The sequence below is a fragment of the Astatotilapia calliptera genome, chromosome 8, assembly GCF_964374335.1.
Source record: "Astatotilapia calliptera chromosome 8, fAstCal68.1, whole genome shotgun sequence".
Lineage (NCBI taxonomy): Eukaryota > Metazoa > Chordata > Actinopteri > Cichliformes > Cichlidae > Astatotilapia > Astatotilapia calliptera.
The window spans coordinates 11,332,074-11,352,180 of record NC_137429.1 but is presented as its reverse complement, the minus strand read 5'-3'; the positions used below and the strand labels follow the sequence as shown (position 1 = coordinate 11,352,180).

The following is a 20,107-nucleotide window of genomic DNA, read 5'->3' as shown; positions in this document are numbered from 1 at the left end:
GAAACATGTCTTACTCAGATGTGAAGAAACACCTCAGATTATCATGTTAGTTAACTCAAAGTGTCATGCTCTCACACCCTTCTGTGGCCAAGAAATATTTATTGCTGTTGGATGTTTTATAGTCATTTTTGATGACAAGAGGCACTTTAAAATAAATATACCAACCAAGAAGACAATGCTGTATGTATATAAACCCTTTTATGTTATTCAGAGCCATCAACACATGGCCGAATCACATCTATTACAGCCTTTCACAGAACAGAGCTCACGGTAAAGTAGACTACAATGCTCTTTAATGTGCTTAACATGACAATATTCATGCTCATTTAACCAAAACTTGTATAATCACACATATCAAAAAGCACAATGTGAAGCCTCTTGCATCTTAAACATAAAAGCAGCTCCATGCAACTTGTTTAACATCTTCTTCTACACATCAAGAGTCACGCTGTGGAAGAGTGCCTTTAATTGTAAATGGATTAGCTGATGGCATTGGTTCCTCCTGCTCCTCTCTAGGCAGATAAACCATATCAATCCTCCACCGAGTGTAATCAGTCTACACAAAAGGAGCAGAGGGACGGGAAGCTTCATTTGAATATCAGGCAAGACTCCATGCAGCAAAAAACTTGAAGGCTTCCTTATCTGTTAATATTTCCCATCCACAAATGTAAACAACGCGTCTCTTTTCTGTCTCACAAACAGCTTGTGAAGCTCAACAGGAGCTTTGGACCTTATCACAGATGTAGATTGGTTATAAGTGATGTAACTGCTCCGTAAAGATCACTTCAGGAATTTCTGGTACACAACAATTCATTTCAGAAGGCAATGGTTGGATGGAAAAGACATTTGTTTATTCCTGACAAATCAAAACAGAATATACAGCACGAGAAAACAACCAAAATCCTAATTTTCCAAATGAGTTCAACATAAGATTCAGGAAAGATGCTGTAACGTCGTGTCCGTGTCCAGCTGTCAGGAAAGAACTTCTTCATCAGCGAGCATTTCTTAACATTTCCAATCCTGCTGTCGTGTTCATCAAAGACCTGCAACACATAATCAGAGATGAATTTTGTACTTTAAAGCACCACCAGGGCTGCAACTGACCGTTATGTTCATCTAAAAATTAGTCTGCTGATTTTCTTTCATTACTTGCTTATAAATTCTCAGATGTCTTGAGCCACCTTTTAAAGTCTTTTTATTTTCCTAAGAAAATGGGAGAAGCAACTTTTTAAAATGTGTCCAAGCGTACATACAATTTGAACAAGCTTGAAAGTCAGTATTTGGTATGATTGTTTGATTAAACTATTTTCTGCATTTATAAATCCATTCATCCGTACAGCCTGACAATGATAGAGCCTCCACTGTGTTTTAAGGATGGCTCTACACGCTCAGTGTTGTACTTCCATGTATGGCGATGACGATTTGAAGCAAAAATTTTAAATATGGATGTGTCACTTAGCAAGACCTGTTGCCACTGGCAACACAATGGCTTCTTGACAGCCACTTTCACTGACATCTTCTCCAATGAGATTTTGGCAAACAGGGTCAGATGCACCTCTCAGGTCCTGTGTCAGGTCTTTGCTGGATCTTTTCCAGTTTCTTAAGGACATGAGTTTTGGATACTGTTCATCTGCTCTAGATTGTTATATAGACCTGCCACTTCTTTTCCACCCTCCACTTGTCCAGTTTCCTTAAATTGCTTAAGGACTCACTGCACATCATGCTGAGATATGGCAGGTTTTCAGTTAATAGCACTTTGGGAGTGACCTTGTTGGTGCAAAAACTGTCTGCCTGTCAAACTGTGTTACCTTTGGCATTTGTTGATTCAATTAAAGAAATTCTGTATTTTTATTGCCAAGTTGTCTGTTATGTGTGGACAATACAGGCTCATCCCTTGAATAAATTGCTCTTTTACCCTTGAATGATTCATAGGTGAGCATTAAGTTGCTTAAAAAGCAGCCGATGTCCAAAGAAAAACTTTGAAAGACCTTCCGAGATCCTGGAGAACCCTTGCTCACGACCACTTTAAAAAAAAAATACAAGATAGTTCTCCTTGGAAGCAAAATATAAAGAAATGATGGGTGGTTCAAGACTTTTGCACACTACTGTACAGGTGACTTTCTAAGTCAGTTACTTCATGCCCATATGCAATTATGCAATACAAATGTACAGAAAATAAAAATAAAAAAGGGACCCTAACACCACAGTAAAGGGCATTAAGGCATGAAATATTGATAAAGTAACAAACTACTTGTTTTCTTACAAAGGTCCCCTCTGTGGTTGTTTTTGTGTGTGTGTGTGTGTGTGAATTGTGTATGTCCAGTTGGAGGTACCCAACGACACGGTGAAGAAGAAAAAAAAAGCAAATAGCCTGTAAACAGGATCATGGACAGGAAATCCCATCAAAAGAAGATATTTTGAGAAAATAAACCACACGGGGAGACATTTAATAAGTAATCCTTAGTGACTTACAGCTGTAAGTAGAGCTGCTATAAATGTGTATAGATTTAATTCAATAGGATTCAAACTGGGTCACTCAGCTATTAAAAGTGCAAAGTTAGTTGAGAGCAGTCTGACAGCAGTTTGCCTTTTCCTGGCAAGTACTGAAAGCTGCTGTTTTCCATTGCAGGCAGCTGCTGCAGAGGTGGAAGAGAGTGTAGCACCTTTTTCAATTAAACGTGCACAATAAACAGAAGATGGCAAATACTCTGAACTGTGACACGTTCGGTCTCAGTACAGGGTTTCATTTTTACTCAGTATTATTAAGCTTATACCGGCTATTATAAATAACAAATCCCCATCAGCTGCACTTTTATATACTAACAGTAAAAAAAACAATTGAGTATTAAGTGATGCACTAAGGAATTTCACATTGCGTGATAAACAGATGACACAACATTTATAACTTTTGTATAAGCATCCTTCGCATTTAGTGCTGAAATAAGAGTGTTGACCATCATCTGTGCTTGTGTTATTACATTATTTAGTTCTGTAAAGCAGCTCTAGTGATACAGTAACAGCACTCACCCACCTCTGCAGTGCTCTCCGGAACAGTTTAGCAACCTTGAGCATTTTTGATTTTATGAAACACCACCTTACAGTTTCCTTTGACTCTTAGTGCTTTCATTGTTCCTTCCTGGCCTAATATGCAGATATATTCATTCAAAAATCATTCATAAAAATAGACCATGAAGCACTGGGCTGCACATCTTAAAAGAAGAAGAAGGTCACAAGTACTCCAGTCACCAGTCAACCCAGTATTAATACTTTACTGGACCCCCTTCTGCCTTAACAATTGCCTTAATTCTTTGTGGCTAGACTTCGAAAAGTTGCTAAAAACATTCCTCAGAGATTTTGGTCAATGTTGACATAATAGCATCACATATTCAAAACTGCTCTATTAGATAGAGATCTGGTAACTGTAGAGGCCATTTGTACACAGATAAGTCACTGTTATGTTCAAGAAACATTGAGATCATTTTGAGCTTTGTGGAGTGGTGTTATCCTGCTGGAAGTAACATTCGGAAGACAAGATGGACACGGTAAGTAGACAAAAGGCACAAAGTGTACCAAGAAAATATCTGGCACACAATTACACCACCACCTCCTCCCCAAACCTTTGATACAAGGTAGGATGGATTCATGCTCTTATGTTGTTTACCCCTAATTTGAACTCTACCATCCAAGCGTTGTAGCAGAAATCGAGACTCATCACACCAGTCAACATTTTTTCCAGTCTTCTGGTGAGCCTGTGTAAATTGTAGCCTCCGTTTCCTGTTTTTAAGTGACAGGAGTGACACCCGGTATGGTCTTCTGTTGGTGTAGCCCACCTGCTTCAAGGCTTGGGGTGTTGTGTATTCTGAGATATTCATCTTTATAGCTTGGTTGTAACAAGTGTTATTTGAGTTACTGTTGCCTTCCTATCGCTTGAAGCAGTAAGTTCATTCTCCTCTGACCTCTGGCATCAACAAGATATTTTTGAGAGCTGCTGCTTGCTAGATACTTTATCTTTTTTTCAAACTATCCTTTGTAAACACTACTGATGCTTGTGTAGAAAAATCCTAGCAGATCAGCAGTTTCTGAAAAGTAACTTAAAATCACCTTTCTTCCCCATTCTGATGCTCAGTTTGAACTTCAGCAGGTCATCTCCACCGTGTCTGCTGATTGTGTATACACATCAGTCAAACATCTGGTAGATTTAGTCCTTTGCCAAACGTTTCATCATTTATCATTTACTACACAAAAATGTCAAAACGTTCACTAGCTACTGCTTCTTAAATGTGAGGATTTAATGACTGTTCTCTTTCATATTACTGTAAATGGAACATATCTAGATTTTGAGAGGCAATTTGGGTCCTTATATGCAACATGTTCAACAATTCCTGACATTTCATAGCTTAAAGTATAATTTTTTTTTTTTAAGTAACAGAATGTAACTGGTGATGATAATCCCCATTTTAAAATCTTGTAGTGCTAAGTGTACATAAAGTAAACAGTAGCTCTGAATGACTTCTTACTGTTCAAACACTTTAGGCTTTTTGCCTTCCCTCCCTCTGTGAATGCCTCCAGCAGTAAACAGACGTGGACAGCTGCAGGCAGCCTCCAGACTCAGCACTCTGAATGATAAAGAGCTGGTGCAGGGATCACCTGCCTTTTTGCTAGAGACACATATTAGACATTTCAAATACTCTAGCCTTGGCTCTCCATCAAGGCCCCGTTTACGTCTATTAGTGACAGAGTGATCAGTGTGAAATTCAGTCGGTGGTGACACACGACTGGAGAGTCAAACATAAGAGAGTTTAAAAAAGGCACGCCGTCATATTTCACCCATAATGATATCCAGTTTCGAAATTTCAGTTTTGTCTAGCAGGATTGTTTATAGAGCACCTTTCTACTTCCAGTGAACACAAGTGAATAAGTTCATACAACTGGATTCAAGTGTGTTAGAGGAATACACGGCACAAAAAGGCCCAAACCACCTTTCGATATGTCATATTTGATTTAAAATATTATTTGTATCAGTCTGAGTGTACACTGAGCAAACCTTACTGTGACCTTAAAAAGTAATTAGGCACTTAATTGATTTGATGCATGTCATTAGTTACTCCAAGCATGCAAATCAAACATATCTACTGTATTAAAGGTCATGTCTGTCAGCCAAAATCTATTTTTTCCCCCAGCAGACGTTAACGCTTTCCATATGGAAAGAAAGCTTAATTTCTAATTACCCTATGAAAAATTCCAAAGTGTGGCTCTGAATATCAAAATCCGAAATGTACTAAAAAGAAAAGAACAAAAAAAAAAAAAAAAATAACTGACAGTGATCAAGTAAAACCCATTTAAAAACTGGCTTTTGCATTTAAAAAGGCTACTTTGAACATTGCCATGAAATTAACTATGCAAATCGGGTTGGGGGAGCGGGGGGTACAATACTTGGTCAAGATAACAAGACTTCAGTTACCAAATGTGATATGAATTTCTTATTACTGAACAGTTCAGTGCAAGTTCTAAAAGTGTTGCACGCGCAACGAAATGATTGCTTTTGCTTTCAATCCTTTTAAAAATCACAAAAACAAATTGGCTGGAAAATAAGGTTTTATCAGCTTGTTTTATACTGCAAAGGCGCATTTTCAGTGGGTGTCGTTTACCGCCCTTCTAAATGCTTATCAGTGCATGTAAACAAGCACATGCACACATGCCTGCATAAACAGCTAAAATGTGTAACGTTTTAATTAAAATCCCATCTCCTCTGTCCCTTTAGATCGTTAGAAATAGAGACGCAGATCCACAAAGGGAAAGAGGTCGCTGGTAACACCAACACACGCAGGGGTCTCATTTATCAGTCTTATTTAAATTGGCTCATGCTAGTTTTGAAATCTTAAGGGTCTAGTTGGATGTTCTCACTGCAGGGACTGCGGAGATGACTAATTAGGTAGAGGGATGTGGCAGAGACAGAAAAAACTATGTATGTCGGGCAGTGCGTAAGCAAGCTCACCCACACGGACATGCAAAGCCACATTTAACTATGTTTACAGATAAGCCGTGACATTCTGACCACTCAGATGAAACGTAAAATTGCTTACGTTGTGACAACAGGGTGTCATGGTGTAGGAAATATGACATGTGGTTTCATAGCCAAAATAAAGTTTTTTTTCTGACTAGGACCTTATGGGGCATTACTAGGAATGTTAGCAGTACAATAAAGGCTGTTTTTGAAAAATGTGTAACTGTGTCCAGTCAAGAAACAATTGTTTCAGATATTTCTGTTTAATATGTTTGTCTCTGTGTGTAGACAACAGCTTTGCAAAAAATTGCAACAGATTAGAAACTCTTAGCAGACTGATTTTGTGTTATTGCCGTTTTATCGCCAACCTAATGTACCAAAGGTTCTTTGAAGAGAACAACTGACTGCGAGTGGTTGGAGATTTGGTCACCATCGCAGGCTGAGTAGTCATGATCATGCCACGATCTTCAACTACTGTTTTTCCTAGTTTGATTGGAGCATTAGGCCCTTGTCACACAGTCCTAGAGACCTATTGGCAAACATCTGGCAAGCACTGGTGGTTAGGGCAAAATGTATATTCTTTGGCTGGTGGCAAGTGCTTCCTGGAGGTTGTTGGCAGACACAAGGTGAAATTGGTCACAGTTTTCACTGCTTGCAACCAGTTTTAACGAGCAACTGTCTCCAACCTTGACTTGGTCGATATACATTTTTCCCTAGAGAGTGACGGTTGCAGGGGATTTACTGACCGGTCTTCTAGGCCTTTTTGGGACTTTAGCCTTACAGAAATCAAGTGATTTAAAGACAGACTGTAGTAATAATTTTTTCAGCAACTTTTTATATTATGTCCTATCTATATAAATAACAGACATAAAAAACATTTGCTAAATAATCTATACAATGTAGCAATCTATCAATCTTTTTGTGAGCAAATTCTTACTTGGATACATTTATAGCTGAAAACAGACTGAAAATTTATTAAATATTAAACACGAAGCCTTTAACTTAATTAAAACTAAATTACAGTTTCAAAAACCATTTACTAAATGTTTGCTTCCAACTTATCAATGTTAAATCTGGCATCCTAAATGTTACCCATGTTTCCAAATTTCCTGACATTTCATAGATAATTAACCAATTTATCAAGACAATATGAATGTCTGATAGTGAGAAATTATTCCTTCATTGCAGCCATAATCCAATATGCTCCCGATCTATACAGCTAAGAAGACATATGGCCATTTAAATAAACAGTCAGTCTGAATGCGTTATATTAAGTCTCAGGACAAATCGTATCTGTCTTCAGAGTCCGTGTCTACGGATGACGTATGTTTCCTCATGTGTTTTCAGTACAATCATTAATGCGGACATCTGTGCAAAACATCCTCAATCATGTCCCTGCCAAAAGAAAAACAGAGGCATAGTCTCAATGAATTCAATCAAATTTCAATTGCCTTGTGATGCTTTCTTTTTGTGCTTAGGAGAAATAGTATTGGCAAGTGTCAGAATTCTGTTATTAGCTGGAGTGCTTTTACGTTGGATGCAATCCTGACCCACTAAAAAGCATGCTGTCAAGAGCTCTGGGCATGATTAATTAGGTCCCAGGTCCTAGGTCGGAAAAGATCCCACTCCAAGACAATGAAATAGTGAGGGTATGGGCAGCTCAGCTGGCTAGTCTATATCCAATAACAAAATCTGCATGGGAATCTGTGCAAGCAGCTTCAAGAAAAAAGAGAAGAAAAGAAAATCATGCCACTGCTGGGATGGGAGGGTGGATAGGACAGGGTTGCAAAGCTGACAAACAAAAAGACCCCTTTGTTTTTATCAGTGTAACTTTTGGCTGCCTGGCAATCACCCTCCTGCATTCCAAGCAGAGAGCATTGCCAGCTGAGGGGAAAGCGAAAATAAAAAAAAGGCTGTGACGGCAAAAGCAAGTGTCTGTATTCACTGACACTGTTGACAGTCGGGAGTGAAGACAAGGTTCATGTGGGAAAGGCAAAGATTTAAAGAAAAATGATGGAAAAAAAAAAAGCTGGAGGAGAAAAAAAGGTCTGAAAGATCATATCGGTGATGCATTCATACTTTCATGAGGCAGTGCGTTGAAAGGATGAAAGGAAAGGTGTAAATCATGGCTATGACCTAGAGTACTGCAAGCAAGAGATTAGAGCAGCATGAAATTCAACCAGTGTTTGGACAGCTATAGAAGCCAGTTTGGCAGAAGATCTGCATTTGAATCTATTGGGATGCTGTGTAAAGTGTAAACATGAACAAGATGCAAAGATTGTAAATTGTTTAAGCCAAATATTTAGATGAAATTGTTACTGTGCTGCTGGAAACATTCCTCAAAGATTATGGTCCACATTGACTTGACAGCATCAGGCAGGTGATACAGACTGCATATACTTGATGCCAATCTTCCTTTCCATCACATCCCAGAGGTCCTCTATTGGACTGAGATCTGGTGACTGTGGTCACTGTGTGAAAACAGTGAACTCACTGTCATGTTTAAGAAACCACTAAGATGTTTTGAGCTTTGTGGCATGGCACAATTTGGTATTTATATTTCTGTGTAAAATCAACACCATAGGTATTTTGTAACAACAAACCCTTCTCTAACCCTACACTGTAACCTGATATGCACCTCCCTAGGGATATAACTACACATCCCCGTCGACAAAGCCAATACAGATAGAAATGTTGGCAACAGCACTGGCCACTTCCATAGGGTACGTCACTGGCTCTATGTAGATTCACTACAGCAGTATAAACTATGCACTATCCTGCTGACAGCAGCCAGCTACTGTTGTAGCTACTTTGGCCATTACAGAAATAGCTGAAGTAACTGCAAATTGCCTATTAATTTTCATAAACTATTCATTTTTACAATGATCAGGATTATAAGAGTGTCTTCTTCCTGTAACTTTCTGTTTCATTTGATATAAATATAAAAGTTATTAAAATTGTATACATTTTATGAGCTTTTTAGTCCTTAGGAATACATGAAAGAGCAAATGTTTTAATGTATAATCTTATCTTCAAATACTTGTCAGATAAATATACCAGGCCAAAAAAATGTGGAATAAAACTAAAAACTAAATAAAAACAAGTATCTGAAAATTCCATTTAACTAGATTTCTATGTTTCATTTGGGCACTGTGGTTTACAAAGTACATCTAATATTTTTTATTCTTCTCTATTAAAGGGATAACCATGACCCAATCTCCACCTCTCTGTTAACAGCCAAATGACTCAATCTATGCTGCCACCTACTGGACAGAACTATCACGAATGCTGCAGTGCTCTCAAAGCTATAAACTTTATTAATTTTCCCACCTCAGTATATGCTCACTCTTGCATGAGCTCAAGACAAGCTGATGCTCCCTGCAGAGCTGTAGTATCCAGTGCAGTCTGTTGAATATCTCTGGGACAGCTGGACAGTATTCAGCTCAAACTCTCCAAAACAATAAGCATCAAATTTCTGTAATGAAAACACATTAAATTCATAAACTTGTAACAATCAATCAATCCATCCATCCATCCATCCATCCATCCATCCATCCATCCATCCATCCATACTTACATACATACAGTCAAGACTATTTCAGACAACCGTGTGAAACAACAAAGCAGGACAACTTGTGTTGACATCAAACAGTCAGCACTGTGTTAGAAAGTTAAAAACTGCTTGTCAAATTCTATTGTGAAAACAAGGTAAGCTGTCGCAAACATGGTATTATCATATTTATAGGTGGCTGAGTGTTTGCCTGCTACCTTTGTGTCACTTCCAGAGGAAAAAAAAAACAGCAGCAACAATGTTGTTATTCAAACAAAGACCTTCTCTGTAGAGGAGGGGAAGGTGAATGTCAGAGCTTTTCATCTCCAGTGTCGCATTTCAGTTGTCAAAACTCCACCAGGAAGATTTTTGCAACCTGACTCTGACAAGTGTTTTTTTTTTAAACAACACAAACAACCAAGAGTCTTTGAGCTGTACTGGTGCGTTATTTTTATTTATTTATTTATTTTTTAACCAAAAATAACAACTGCTAATAAAGTATATTCTTAAGTAGTGTTCCCTAATATTTCTGCCAAAATAGCAGGTTTTCAGTAGTCAGTCAGCACAGACTGTATATAAATGATGGACATAGAAACACACATTAATTTGTGGGCTCACTTTGAAGCCTCAACTTTAGAATTTTGGCAAGTTGTTTTTTTGAAAAGTGTCACTTTCATGTAGTGTTCAGTGTCTGCTGCAGACACTTTTTTAGGCCTGTCACGTCTTATTTTGTTCACTTTGTCCAGTTTTCTTAAGATTCTTTAAGGACACACTGCTTACCAGGCAGAGATATGCTAGGTTTTTGGCTAGTACCTAACTGGGAACCACCTTGCTGGTACAAAATATTATTTTATGCCTGTCAAACTGTTATTTTTAGAATTTTTCATAGACTGAATTAAAGAAATTGGAACAAATAATGTGTTTTTACGAGAAGCAATTTCTAACAAAGTGCCTAAAGACACAATTGAATATTGGTTGTTATGTGTAGGCAGCACTTGTTCATTCCTTGAACCTCTTTTATGATTGAATCATAGGTCAGTGTTAAGTAGCTTAACAAAATTCCTATATAGCCAATGTCCAAAAAAAACTTTGAAGGACAATCAGAAACCCTGAATAACTACTGCTCAAATCCCCTTTAAAAATTACAAGCTAGTCAAGGTTGGCTTCACTTTTCAGACCTGAGGCTCACTCCTCTTTTAATATAAAAGGTCTACAGCTGTGACACAAAAAAAATAGGTGGGGGGAACCAATTTTGACATATCACACTAGGAGAAGCACATGAGGTAATTGTTATTACTGGTTCAGTTTCAAGGTGGCAAAACAAGAGTGCATCAGTGTTTCCCAACTGGACATGAAGTCATAACTAAACACGATTTGAGCCTGGACTGCTGTGAAGCAGGTCAGGTGGTTTAACGTTAAATTACATAGCTCGTATCACAACTAATGTGAGAACATAATTGATTTGTCCCAGGTGAAATGAAAACACCTTTTCCCTAAAGAAGATAAATGTAAATCAGAACCAAAAATCAATACAATACTCTCAATTTTCATGTTTTTTTCACTAAAAGAGCAAAGAAGCAATTAACTGACAAGATCACATGGGACGAGCTATGGACAAGTCAACCACAGCTGGAAAATCTATACACAATATACTTTAAACAAAAACAATGTTGCATCAATTGGATAGTGTAATATTGCTGCAAGCTCCTGAACATAGCAATTAAGATGCATTTGTATTTATTTATTTATGCATTTTAGAGTTTTTATACATTTTCCCAATTAGTATATACACAAAATTCTAACACTGTATTTTATTTTTTCCCCAATTGAAACTATGCATATTGTGCCAATACAGTAAAATGTTTTTTTGAATGGACTGGCTTTTATATAGCACTTATCTAGGCTTTTTGACCACCCAAAACAATTTTTACTGTGGGAGGAAGCCAAAGACCCCAGAGAAAAGCACAAGGAGAACATGCATATGCCACAAGGAAGCCTCAGGAGTCAAGGAGACTCAAGCTAGCACCTGTCTTACTGTGGCGTTGGCACTACTAACCACTGCACCTCCATCCCGCCCAGTGCTGTTGCCTACCATATTGTTATTAACTGCAGTCAAGAAGTGAGTATGTGTCTCAATCCAGTAGTAAATTTCAACTAACCTTTAGTATGTTTTTGGCATCAAAAGCCTCTCTTTCATTGACGGTTTGACGTCCTGCTGCGCCCGTATCTTCCACTGTAAAAACACGAGAGTGTAAAGAACAAGCTGATCAATAAAGCACAGAACACACAGATACAGATATGTTATCTCAGTGATAAACTAACATGTTTACTTGAACCTGTCAGTGGCTTTACAACAGTACGAGCAAAATCAAGGACATTTAGTTAGTAAAATTAGTTTGTGAAATAGGGACTAAGAAGATGAAAAAAAAACTAAATTTTAATAGGGCTTATCCACAAGGCGGTAAACATGGTCAGCAGTGGCACAGTCTCTGTGTTGTGTTCCTGGTAAGCCCAGTACAAATTTGAGAACTGCTCCTGGACTTGATCCATGTCCAAAATGAATGAAGCTTTTGTCAGAGTACTTGGAAAACATGCAGCTCAGTGCACGTAAACAGAACTGTGGCCAAACAGAGAACTGCCTCCCCAATTCCTCTCTGCACAATTTTGTTGTCAGAATTGGTCAAGACTCTGCTTTGTCGTCACTGCAGCTACACTCCAAGCCAAAAGATAATGAGGGAAAATTGGCAAACATCCACTGGGTGGCAGCAATCAATACGATCCCAGCAGTTCAATAACTTCTCTACTATGCCTTCGTGCGAGTTAGGCTGGCATGTGTGTGTTTATGTCTTTACCTGTGGAGTCTTTTCTGAACAGAGTGTTCATCACAGTACCATGTAGCTTTACTCTGTCCCACTCTCGGACCATCAGCCCTGCAGAGACAAAATGCTCTACCAGTCTGTCTGCAATCACCTGCAACCTATAATGTGATTCCATTAAAATAGAACAGAGATTAAAGAAATAAAGTTAAAACAGTAAAATGTTGGATATTTGTAATGTTGTTATTTAACTATTCACTGATGTACTAACCTGTCAGATCCATCTCGAACATTGACCTTCGCATACAAAACATCCACCACTGCTGGGTCATCATTCATGTACTCTATGCCTGTCACCTCCAGTGGGAGAGGTTTTCCTTCAGTGATGTCTCTAATGAAAAATCAGACAAAGAAAACCATTGTAGTGTAACACAAACTGTATTTTTTTAAATAAGTGAAACTGTCTGGGTATGTAAACAGCTAATCAAGGTAGTAAAGTACAGTGACACAGGTTCTCCTATTCAGAAATAAGGCTGGAGATACTTGGTCAGAAAGTTAACAACGATGCAACAATTCAGTCCACACACTGCATTCATAACTCACTGAATTTACATAAAGATTTCCTGTCAATACCTGAGGTCAGAGGAGAATGGCCAGATTGCTACAAGCTGACAGCAAGGAAACAGTAACTTAAACTAGAAAGTGCATTTTCTGAAGAAACTGCAGTGTGAATGCTTGAATCTGAATGTATGCATTGAAATGAAATAATTACTGAATTTAAGTTAAAAATTTTGAATGAGATAAAAATAAAAAACCCGAATTTAACCTGAAAACAAAAGTGCTGAACTGCTAAAAGCTGAAGGTTACACAGAAGAAGAAGTTGGAAAAAAGCTGAAAATGTTTTAATTGTAAATTAGAAAAACCTAAGAAATGAGAAAAGAACATTTAGAGTCAGAAAACATCTGAAAGAATATTAAAAGGTCATATTCTTTGAATCACTGAATGACTAAAATGTGATCCCTCCACTTGGACCCACACAGTTTAAAAAGTTTACATCTCTGAGCTTTGAAAGACAAGATGTTGGAAAAAGAACAACGATGGCGACGTTTTGAGGGTAAAATGATGGCTTTAACACTGTTTAACACTGCTTTTCAAGCATTCACACTAATAAAGATTAGAAGAACAATACTGTGAATGCTTTTCAAGCATTCACACTAATAACCACTAGTTACAACCAAGCAATGCCGAGAGCATGTCTGAATGCACAACCGCAGAAGAGCACACTGGGTGCCACTCCTGTCAGCTAAAAGCGAGAAATTGAGGCCACAATTCGCATGTGCTCAACAAAATGTTACAAATGTTGCCTGGTCTGAGGAGTCCAGCGACATTCAAATCAGAGTAAATAAAATGAAAGCATGGATCAATTTTGCTTTGTATACAGTGGCTGGTGATGGTGTAGTGGTTTGGCTACTGTTTTCTTGGCACGTTTTGGGTCCATTAGTACCAATCTGAGAATTGCTACTGACCATGTCCATTCCTTTATTAGACAGTGTACCCATCTTCTGCTGACTGTTTCCAGCAGGATAATGAATCATGTCACAAAGCTTGATCATCTCAAACTGGTTTCACAAAGTTGAGTTCACTGTATTCCACTGCCCTCCAAAGTCAATAGAACCCAATTCAATAAAACTCTTTTGCCTCTTTTGCCTCGCCTCTGTCAGTGCTCCCCAGGCCGGCTGTGGCTACAATGTACCTTGCCATCAGCAGTGTGTGAATGTGTGTGTGAATGGGTGGCTGACTGAATGTGTAAAGCGCTTTGGGGTACTTAGGGACTAGTAAAGCGCTATACAAATACAGGCCATTTACCATTTCACCATTTTGGGTAGAATGATGGATTCTTATAAATGTGCAGCTGACAAATCTGCAGCAACTGGACCACAATGTCAGAGGAATGTTGTCAACACCTTGTTGAATCAACGTCATGAAGAAGGCCACTTTTTTGCTTTCAGAGGCCACTCTGAAAACAAAAAAGGATGCTTGAAAGGTGTAACTAATAACTGATGTATAAGCATACACCAATGAACAAAACATTTTTACCAACCCATAAGACTGACAGTTACAGATGATTTTTAAATGATTTTTCTCCTTTTTTAAAGAACCACATAAGTTTTGAAAATATGAACCAATATGAACAAATAGGTTCTCGAGCAGGATTCTGCTAGTCGATCCTAAGTGCACAGCAAAAGCTTTAAGGGAGGCAGCTTTTAGTTTTTTTGCAATGGAACAGCAGCTGGAAATGTTGAAATCTTTAAACTTTACCCTGGATTTTCATTAGGAAGGTTAAACATTACTTTGTTTTGCAATTTTATTGTTTTGGCTCTTTAAATCTATAAACTAGTGTGACATTATTTTATTAGGATTATTTTACTGATTGTTGTATAATTTATAATTTTGTGTTTCATTTTATAATGTTAGTATTTTTCAGTCAGTGATTGTTTGACATATACATTTTTTTTTTACTGCTCTTATTTTATTTACTTATTTTTAGATCGCTTATGTTTAACATTTCATTCTGTTTCACAGTGCAATTTCTTTTGTAGTCATACACCAAAATCATTAAGTGCTTTGTATAATGCAATAACCTTGTTCGAGCCTTACCTGATGAAGTTTTGACACTCTTGGAGATGTTCACATGCTTTTCTCACTTCCATTTCATTTAACAGAGCCAAGGTGCCGATGGTCAAGTGGAGCTTTGCAGGGTTCTGAAATATGCTTTCCTCTACTCCATGATCCTACAGAACATGGAATTTGTTAATGGTGTAAAATGCTCTCCTTAAGCAATACATTGCCATAACTGCCCCTCACTATCACCAGTTATATTTTGGTTCCTTTTTACAGAAGATACCTGTGAACATTGCTTCAAAACCTCATCTTTAAATCTCAGGAATCCCTCTTGAATTTTTGAGTCGTTTAAAGGGAATGACAAAAAGTGTGTGAAGGGCTGCTTCCTCCGGAAATTCTCAACAAGGACCTCCACCCGAGTGACAGCAGATGAAACTGCAGTTTTGGTGGAACCTGTAATGACTGTTACACAATGAGAGAGTGGAGGGAAATGAGTGAAGGGAAATATCTTTTGCTCTCTGTTCAGTTTTTAAGTGACATTTGCCCTTAGTCCCCACCAATCTGCCCTTCCACTCCTTGTTTTGGGATGTTAATAGACGTCTTTGTGTCAAACTCCAGACGTTTACGCGTTTCTCCTTTTTTCCCAATGATGTATCTACAGAACACAAAGAAAACAGAGAAACACAGACAGACGTTATGCTGCTTACAGAATCTTGTATTATTTTCAGAAAGTGAAAGGTTAAGGACAACCAAAGCAAGGTCTACTGTTGATGACACACTTGTAAAGAACACTTGGGACATCGATGGCACAGCGATATCCTTTATCACTCTGTTCAATTAAGTGGGTATCACAGGTTTCATCTTCTCCAAGCTCTTCATCATCTAGAAACACAGAAATATACTCACATTTTTAAAAAGAAACTGTGCTAAAATCTGAAAGCATTATCTGGAGCTTCTTACAAACATGTATTTTACCTGTTAGCGGATAGTTCTCGACTTACCTGGTGGTCCCATGTAAGAAAACTCTTCCTCTTCCTCATAATGCTCTTCCTTAATTATATTCCTGCGGTATATTCTTCCATTTATATTTATAAGAGGAGGACGTAAGACATCCATACTGGTAAACTAGCTAGTGTTAGCAAACCTGTGCAAATCTGACAACAGAAACGACGGTTCAGGCGATACTGAGGTGACTTTTGGTGACGTCAAAAACACTTAATAGATAATATACTAGCTTGTCAGCTAAGTGAAAATTGTATAAAATAACAAAGTCTGTCTTTCAAAACTTATTTAGCTAGCTAGTTGGAACTGTCCTGGTTATTGACGTTTTAAATGTGTCGGAAAATGTGTTAACAGATCTACAAAAGTGATTGAACAACCTTTTAGCGACAGACGACTGAGACGAGCCATCCCTATGATTGTAAAATCTGCAATAGCTGCAACCCCCTGTCGCGACAAACGTAAAATGCGGTCTCTGTCGTAAACTACTGGTATACGTCTGAAAAACAACAAAAACTGGCTGGATTTTAAGTTGTTATATTTGCTGTGACATCGACGGTAAGTTGTACTTTTGAATAAAAATGGAGACTTAATGCCATATTATATTTGTTAATATTTCTGCTGGGTGGTTATCATCAACAGTATAAGCAGAATAGTTAGCTTTATTGCTAGCAATGTTGTATCATTAAAAATAGTGAAACAGTCCTTCCAAGCTAACCCCTACCGGTTGGTTTGGATGTTTAAAAGCCTTTGTGATTACTAGAGCACGAACCACCTTGCTTTATCTGTGTTTGACACATTAAACTGGTAGTAACAACAGTCGTTGTTGTGTGTGTTGTTTAAAGTTTATCGAGGCAATGGCCGCGTCTTCTTCGTCCTCTTCTGCGGGAGGAGTGAGCGGCAGCTCCGTGACTGGCTCTGGGTTCAGTGCTTCCGAGCTCATCCCACCAAGGAAAGTCCTCTATACGTATCCAAAAGGCGCAGGGGAAATGATGGAAGGTACGATGAAGGAAAACCGGATAAAAGTACTTGTATAAAAGCTGCCCAAATGCTCCCAAATAGCCAGGAAATAGAAATCATATGAAAATCATATATAATGGTAGGAGGTTTGCAACATAATACCTTAATATCATAATATCTGCCAACTTTAGTATAACACTGAGAATATATGTGCCTGTGTTTCTAAAGTATTTAAGAAAGATATGTTACTACAAAGCAGAGTCTGCCTCTCTTCTTCACAATCAAGAGCTTTCTCTTGCACATGGTAGACAAATTAAGATAAAGCAAAACCCTTAAGCCTTTTAAGCTGTGTGGGGCATGGCATAGATTCAACAAAGGTGCTGGAAACATTCTTCCGAGTTTCTGGTCCATATTGACATGATGTTATTAAACAGTTGCTGCACATCCATGATGCAAATCTCTTGTTCCACCTGGTGACTGTGGAGGAAGTTTGAATACAGTGAACTCATTGTCATGTTCAAAAAGCCTGTTTGAGATCATTTGAGTCGTGTGATATGGTGTGTTATCCTGCTGGAAGCAGCCATCAGAAAATGGGTACACCGTTCTCATAATGGGGTGGACATTATCAACATCAATACTCAGGTAATATGTGGCATTTAAATCATACTCAAGAAAGAAAATATCTCCCACACAATTAGACCATCAATAGCGAGATCCAGTGATACAAGGCAGGAAGGATCCATTTCCCTTTCATATTGGTCCCGCCAAATTCTGACCCTAAAAATGTGGCAGCAGAAATCGAGACTCATCTGACCATGCAGCATTTCTTGATTTCGTGATTCACTGATTGCATGTTTGCGTTATCAAGCCGCTAAACAGGTGTGCCTAATAAAATGGTGGTTGAGTGTATACTAATGGATGTTGTCTCTTAGGCTTTGACATTGTAATGTTTTTTAAAAAACCCAAAACTATTTTAGCTGTATTTTACTGTTGTTGTACTTCTTATGTCATAAATATATGAAATATTTTAAGATCTCTTTCTGATGTAGCTTGAAATCTATGTTTTGGCTTTTATTACCCTGGAGACGAAAGCTTGAATAAGAATTCTTTATTTGACTGACCTTTTTTTTCATTTTACGTTTCTTTTTAGATGGCTCTGACAGATTTTTATGCGAGTCTGTATTCAGCTACCAAGTGGCCTCAACACTGAAACAGGTTAAACATGGTAAGTCTAACTATATTTGCATAGCTTCACATTAGTCTTGGTTGATCTAATACGGGTGCCAAACCCATTTTACATTACAGGCCACATATAGCCTACCTTCATCTTAAATGGGCTGGATGAGTGAAACTCCCGTTTCTCACAGTGTAACTACAAATTTAATCCCTGCGAGATATATAGACGGTGAAAAAACACATTTTTTGTTTTGATCCGTTACTTAATCACGTTGGCATCATATAAATGGTTAGCATTATTTAACTGCATTTTAACTGTATAAAAGGCTAAAATTTATGCCCACCTTCAGTTGTTCTAAAGCCATGTGGGCCGAATTAAAATCTTTAGTTCTGGCTCCCAGGCTTTATATTTGACACCCCTGATCTAATAGAAACAGGTATACTAATGAGTAATGTCCATTCTTACAGATCAGCAAGTGTCTCGAATGGAGAAACTCGCGAGCTTGGTGGAGGAGCTAGAAGCAGACGAGTGGCGGTATAAACCTATTGAACAGCTATTGGGATTCACACCATCTTAAATAAAGAGATTCAGATGTCTTTTGCTTATTTAATCAGCCAAATAGAAGGAAAATGTAACCTTTTTTTTTTTCAAGTTACACATGATATTCCTTCTGTATTCTGTATCATAAGTTTAAAAGTGTTATCTGGAGATCCCAAATGTGAGATGTGTTATTTTATCACTTATTACATTAAACCCAGCATACTAAATAAAATCTTGTCAACAACATTCTTATAAATTAGTAACTACACAATTCACAAGTTAACAGATTTTCCATCTGCTTTAGGCTGTTCAAGATGATTCTCTCATTGGAATTAGCCTTCATGTTAATGTAAATACTACATTTGGTATTAAATCCCTGGAAGAGAAGCATTGTGTTTCCAAATGGCTCCAATGTAACTTATAAACATAAAGCCTGCTGCACTGTTGGTCTCTTCTCCTTTCTGTGTATGTCCTTACTCCACCAGCAATTGGAACAAAACAAAGAGAGCTTGTAAATAAAATCAGACTTGGGACATTCTTCACATTGGTTGCTGTTTGTTTTGCCTGGTGTGTATTTTGTCCAACTCCACCTCACTGTGTTAAGTTTTGTTAAATCCAAGGATAGAAAAGTATTTGTGCTGCTTTTTTTGTGGTATGTATTTTGATATTGCTGTTGTTCATTCTGTTCTTTGAACGAGCTAAAGTCTGAAACCCATCAGTGCAGTTTTCCGTGCCACTTTTGTCTTGTGGTGACAGTGAGTAAACGTGCAAACTTGGTGTTTTCCTCAGTGAATGATTGTCTTCAAGCAAGTGAAGGGTGGGAGTGTACAGAGTGTACTGTACTGTACTGAGTGTTTCAGGACAGCCCTGAACACAACAGGACACACCTCTGGCTGGAGCCTAAATTTCTTTTTCTAGTTTGTTTCTGGCCACACTTTCTGAGAATCCAATTAAAAAGTGATTTCTCATAGTTTTTGTTGTTTTTACTCAAGCTACTAAATCTTCTTACTCCACGTCCCCTGCTAAAGATTTCTGATAACTTTTTTATAGCACCCACCTCAGAACATAGTGTTCCTACACGTGTTTATGTATTTCAGTTCCTGTCTAACAAAGTACAGTGTATTCCACGCCTACACATGTGCAGAAATGCAGCGTAGCCTCTGGCTGCTTTCCAACATACAGCTGTGAGCAAAATGTGTAGTATGTAGCCTATGGCCCCGACACAAATAACTTGCTTTTGCATTCTAACAAATCCGCTATATGTTTTTACTCTCATACACAGTTTGTGTTATGCCTTAAAACACTTTGCTATCTTTTGTGATGAAGTAATAAATGGTGCAAAGATGCTACAATAACAACCCCCCGGCGCATTTCTGCATAGAACGTTGCTAAATAACTCTAATAATGATGATGATGATAACATATGTAATTTCTGTGCA

General features: G+C 38.0%; 2 protein-coding genes across 4 annotated transcripts; one reads left to right on the top strand and one right to left on the bottom strand.

Annotated features, from left to right (window-relative positions):
* Nucleotides 1-829: 829 nt before the first annotated feature.
* ascc1 (activating signal cointegrator 1 complex subunit 1) lies at nt 830-16,451 on the bottom strand. 3 transcript variants are annotated; one of them, XM_080305443.1, is made up of 10 exons: nt 15,994-16,451; nt 15,772-15,874; nt 15,550-15,647; nt 15,276-15,454; nt 15,029-15,162; nt 12,642-12,761; nt 12,407-12,531; nt 11,714-11,787; nt 9,335-9,479; nt 830-1,043 (listed from the first exon to the last, which is right to left on the bottom strand). In XM_080305443.1, exons 1-9 carry the CDS (start codon nt 16,106-16,108, stop codon nt 9,363-9,365), a joined length of 1,065 nt encoding a protein of 354 aa, XP_080161569.1. In that variant the 5' UTR covers nt 16,109-16,451; the 3' UTR covers nt 830-1,043; nt 9,335-9,362. The 3 variants fall into 3 exon arrangements, with proteins under 3 accessions (XP_080161569.1, XP_026034278.1, XP_026034276.1); XM_026178493.2 differs by lacking the exon at nt 830-1,043 and adding an exon at nt 6,820-7,399; XM_026178491.2 differs by lacking the exon at nt 830-1,043 and adding an exon at nt 8,337-8,475.
* On the top strand, nt 16,383-19,210 carry anapc16 (anaphase promoting complex subunit 16). Its single transcript, XM_026178497.2, has 4 exons — nt 16,383-16,549; nt 16,837-16,990; nt 18,102-18,176; nt 18,596-19,210. The coding sequence occupies exons 2-4, from the start codon at nt 16,849-16,851 to the stop codon at nt 18,703-18,705; spliced, it is 327 nt and encodes a 108-aa protein (XP_026034282.1). The 5' UTR covers nt 16,383-16,549; nt 16,837-16,848; the 3' UTR covers nt 18,706-19,210.
* Nucleotides 19,211-20,107: the final 897 nt, after the last annotated feature.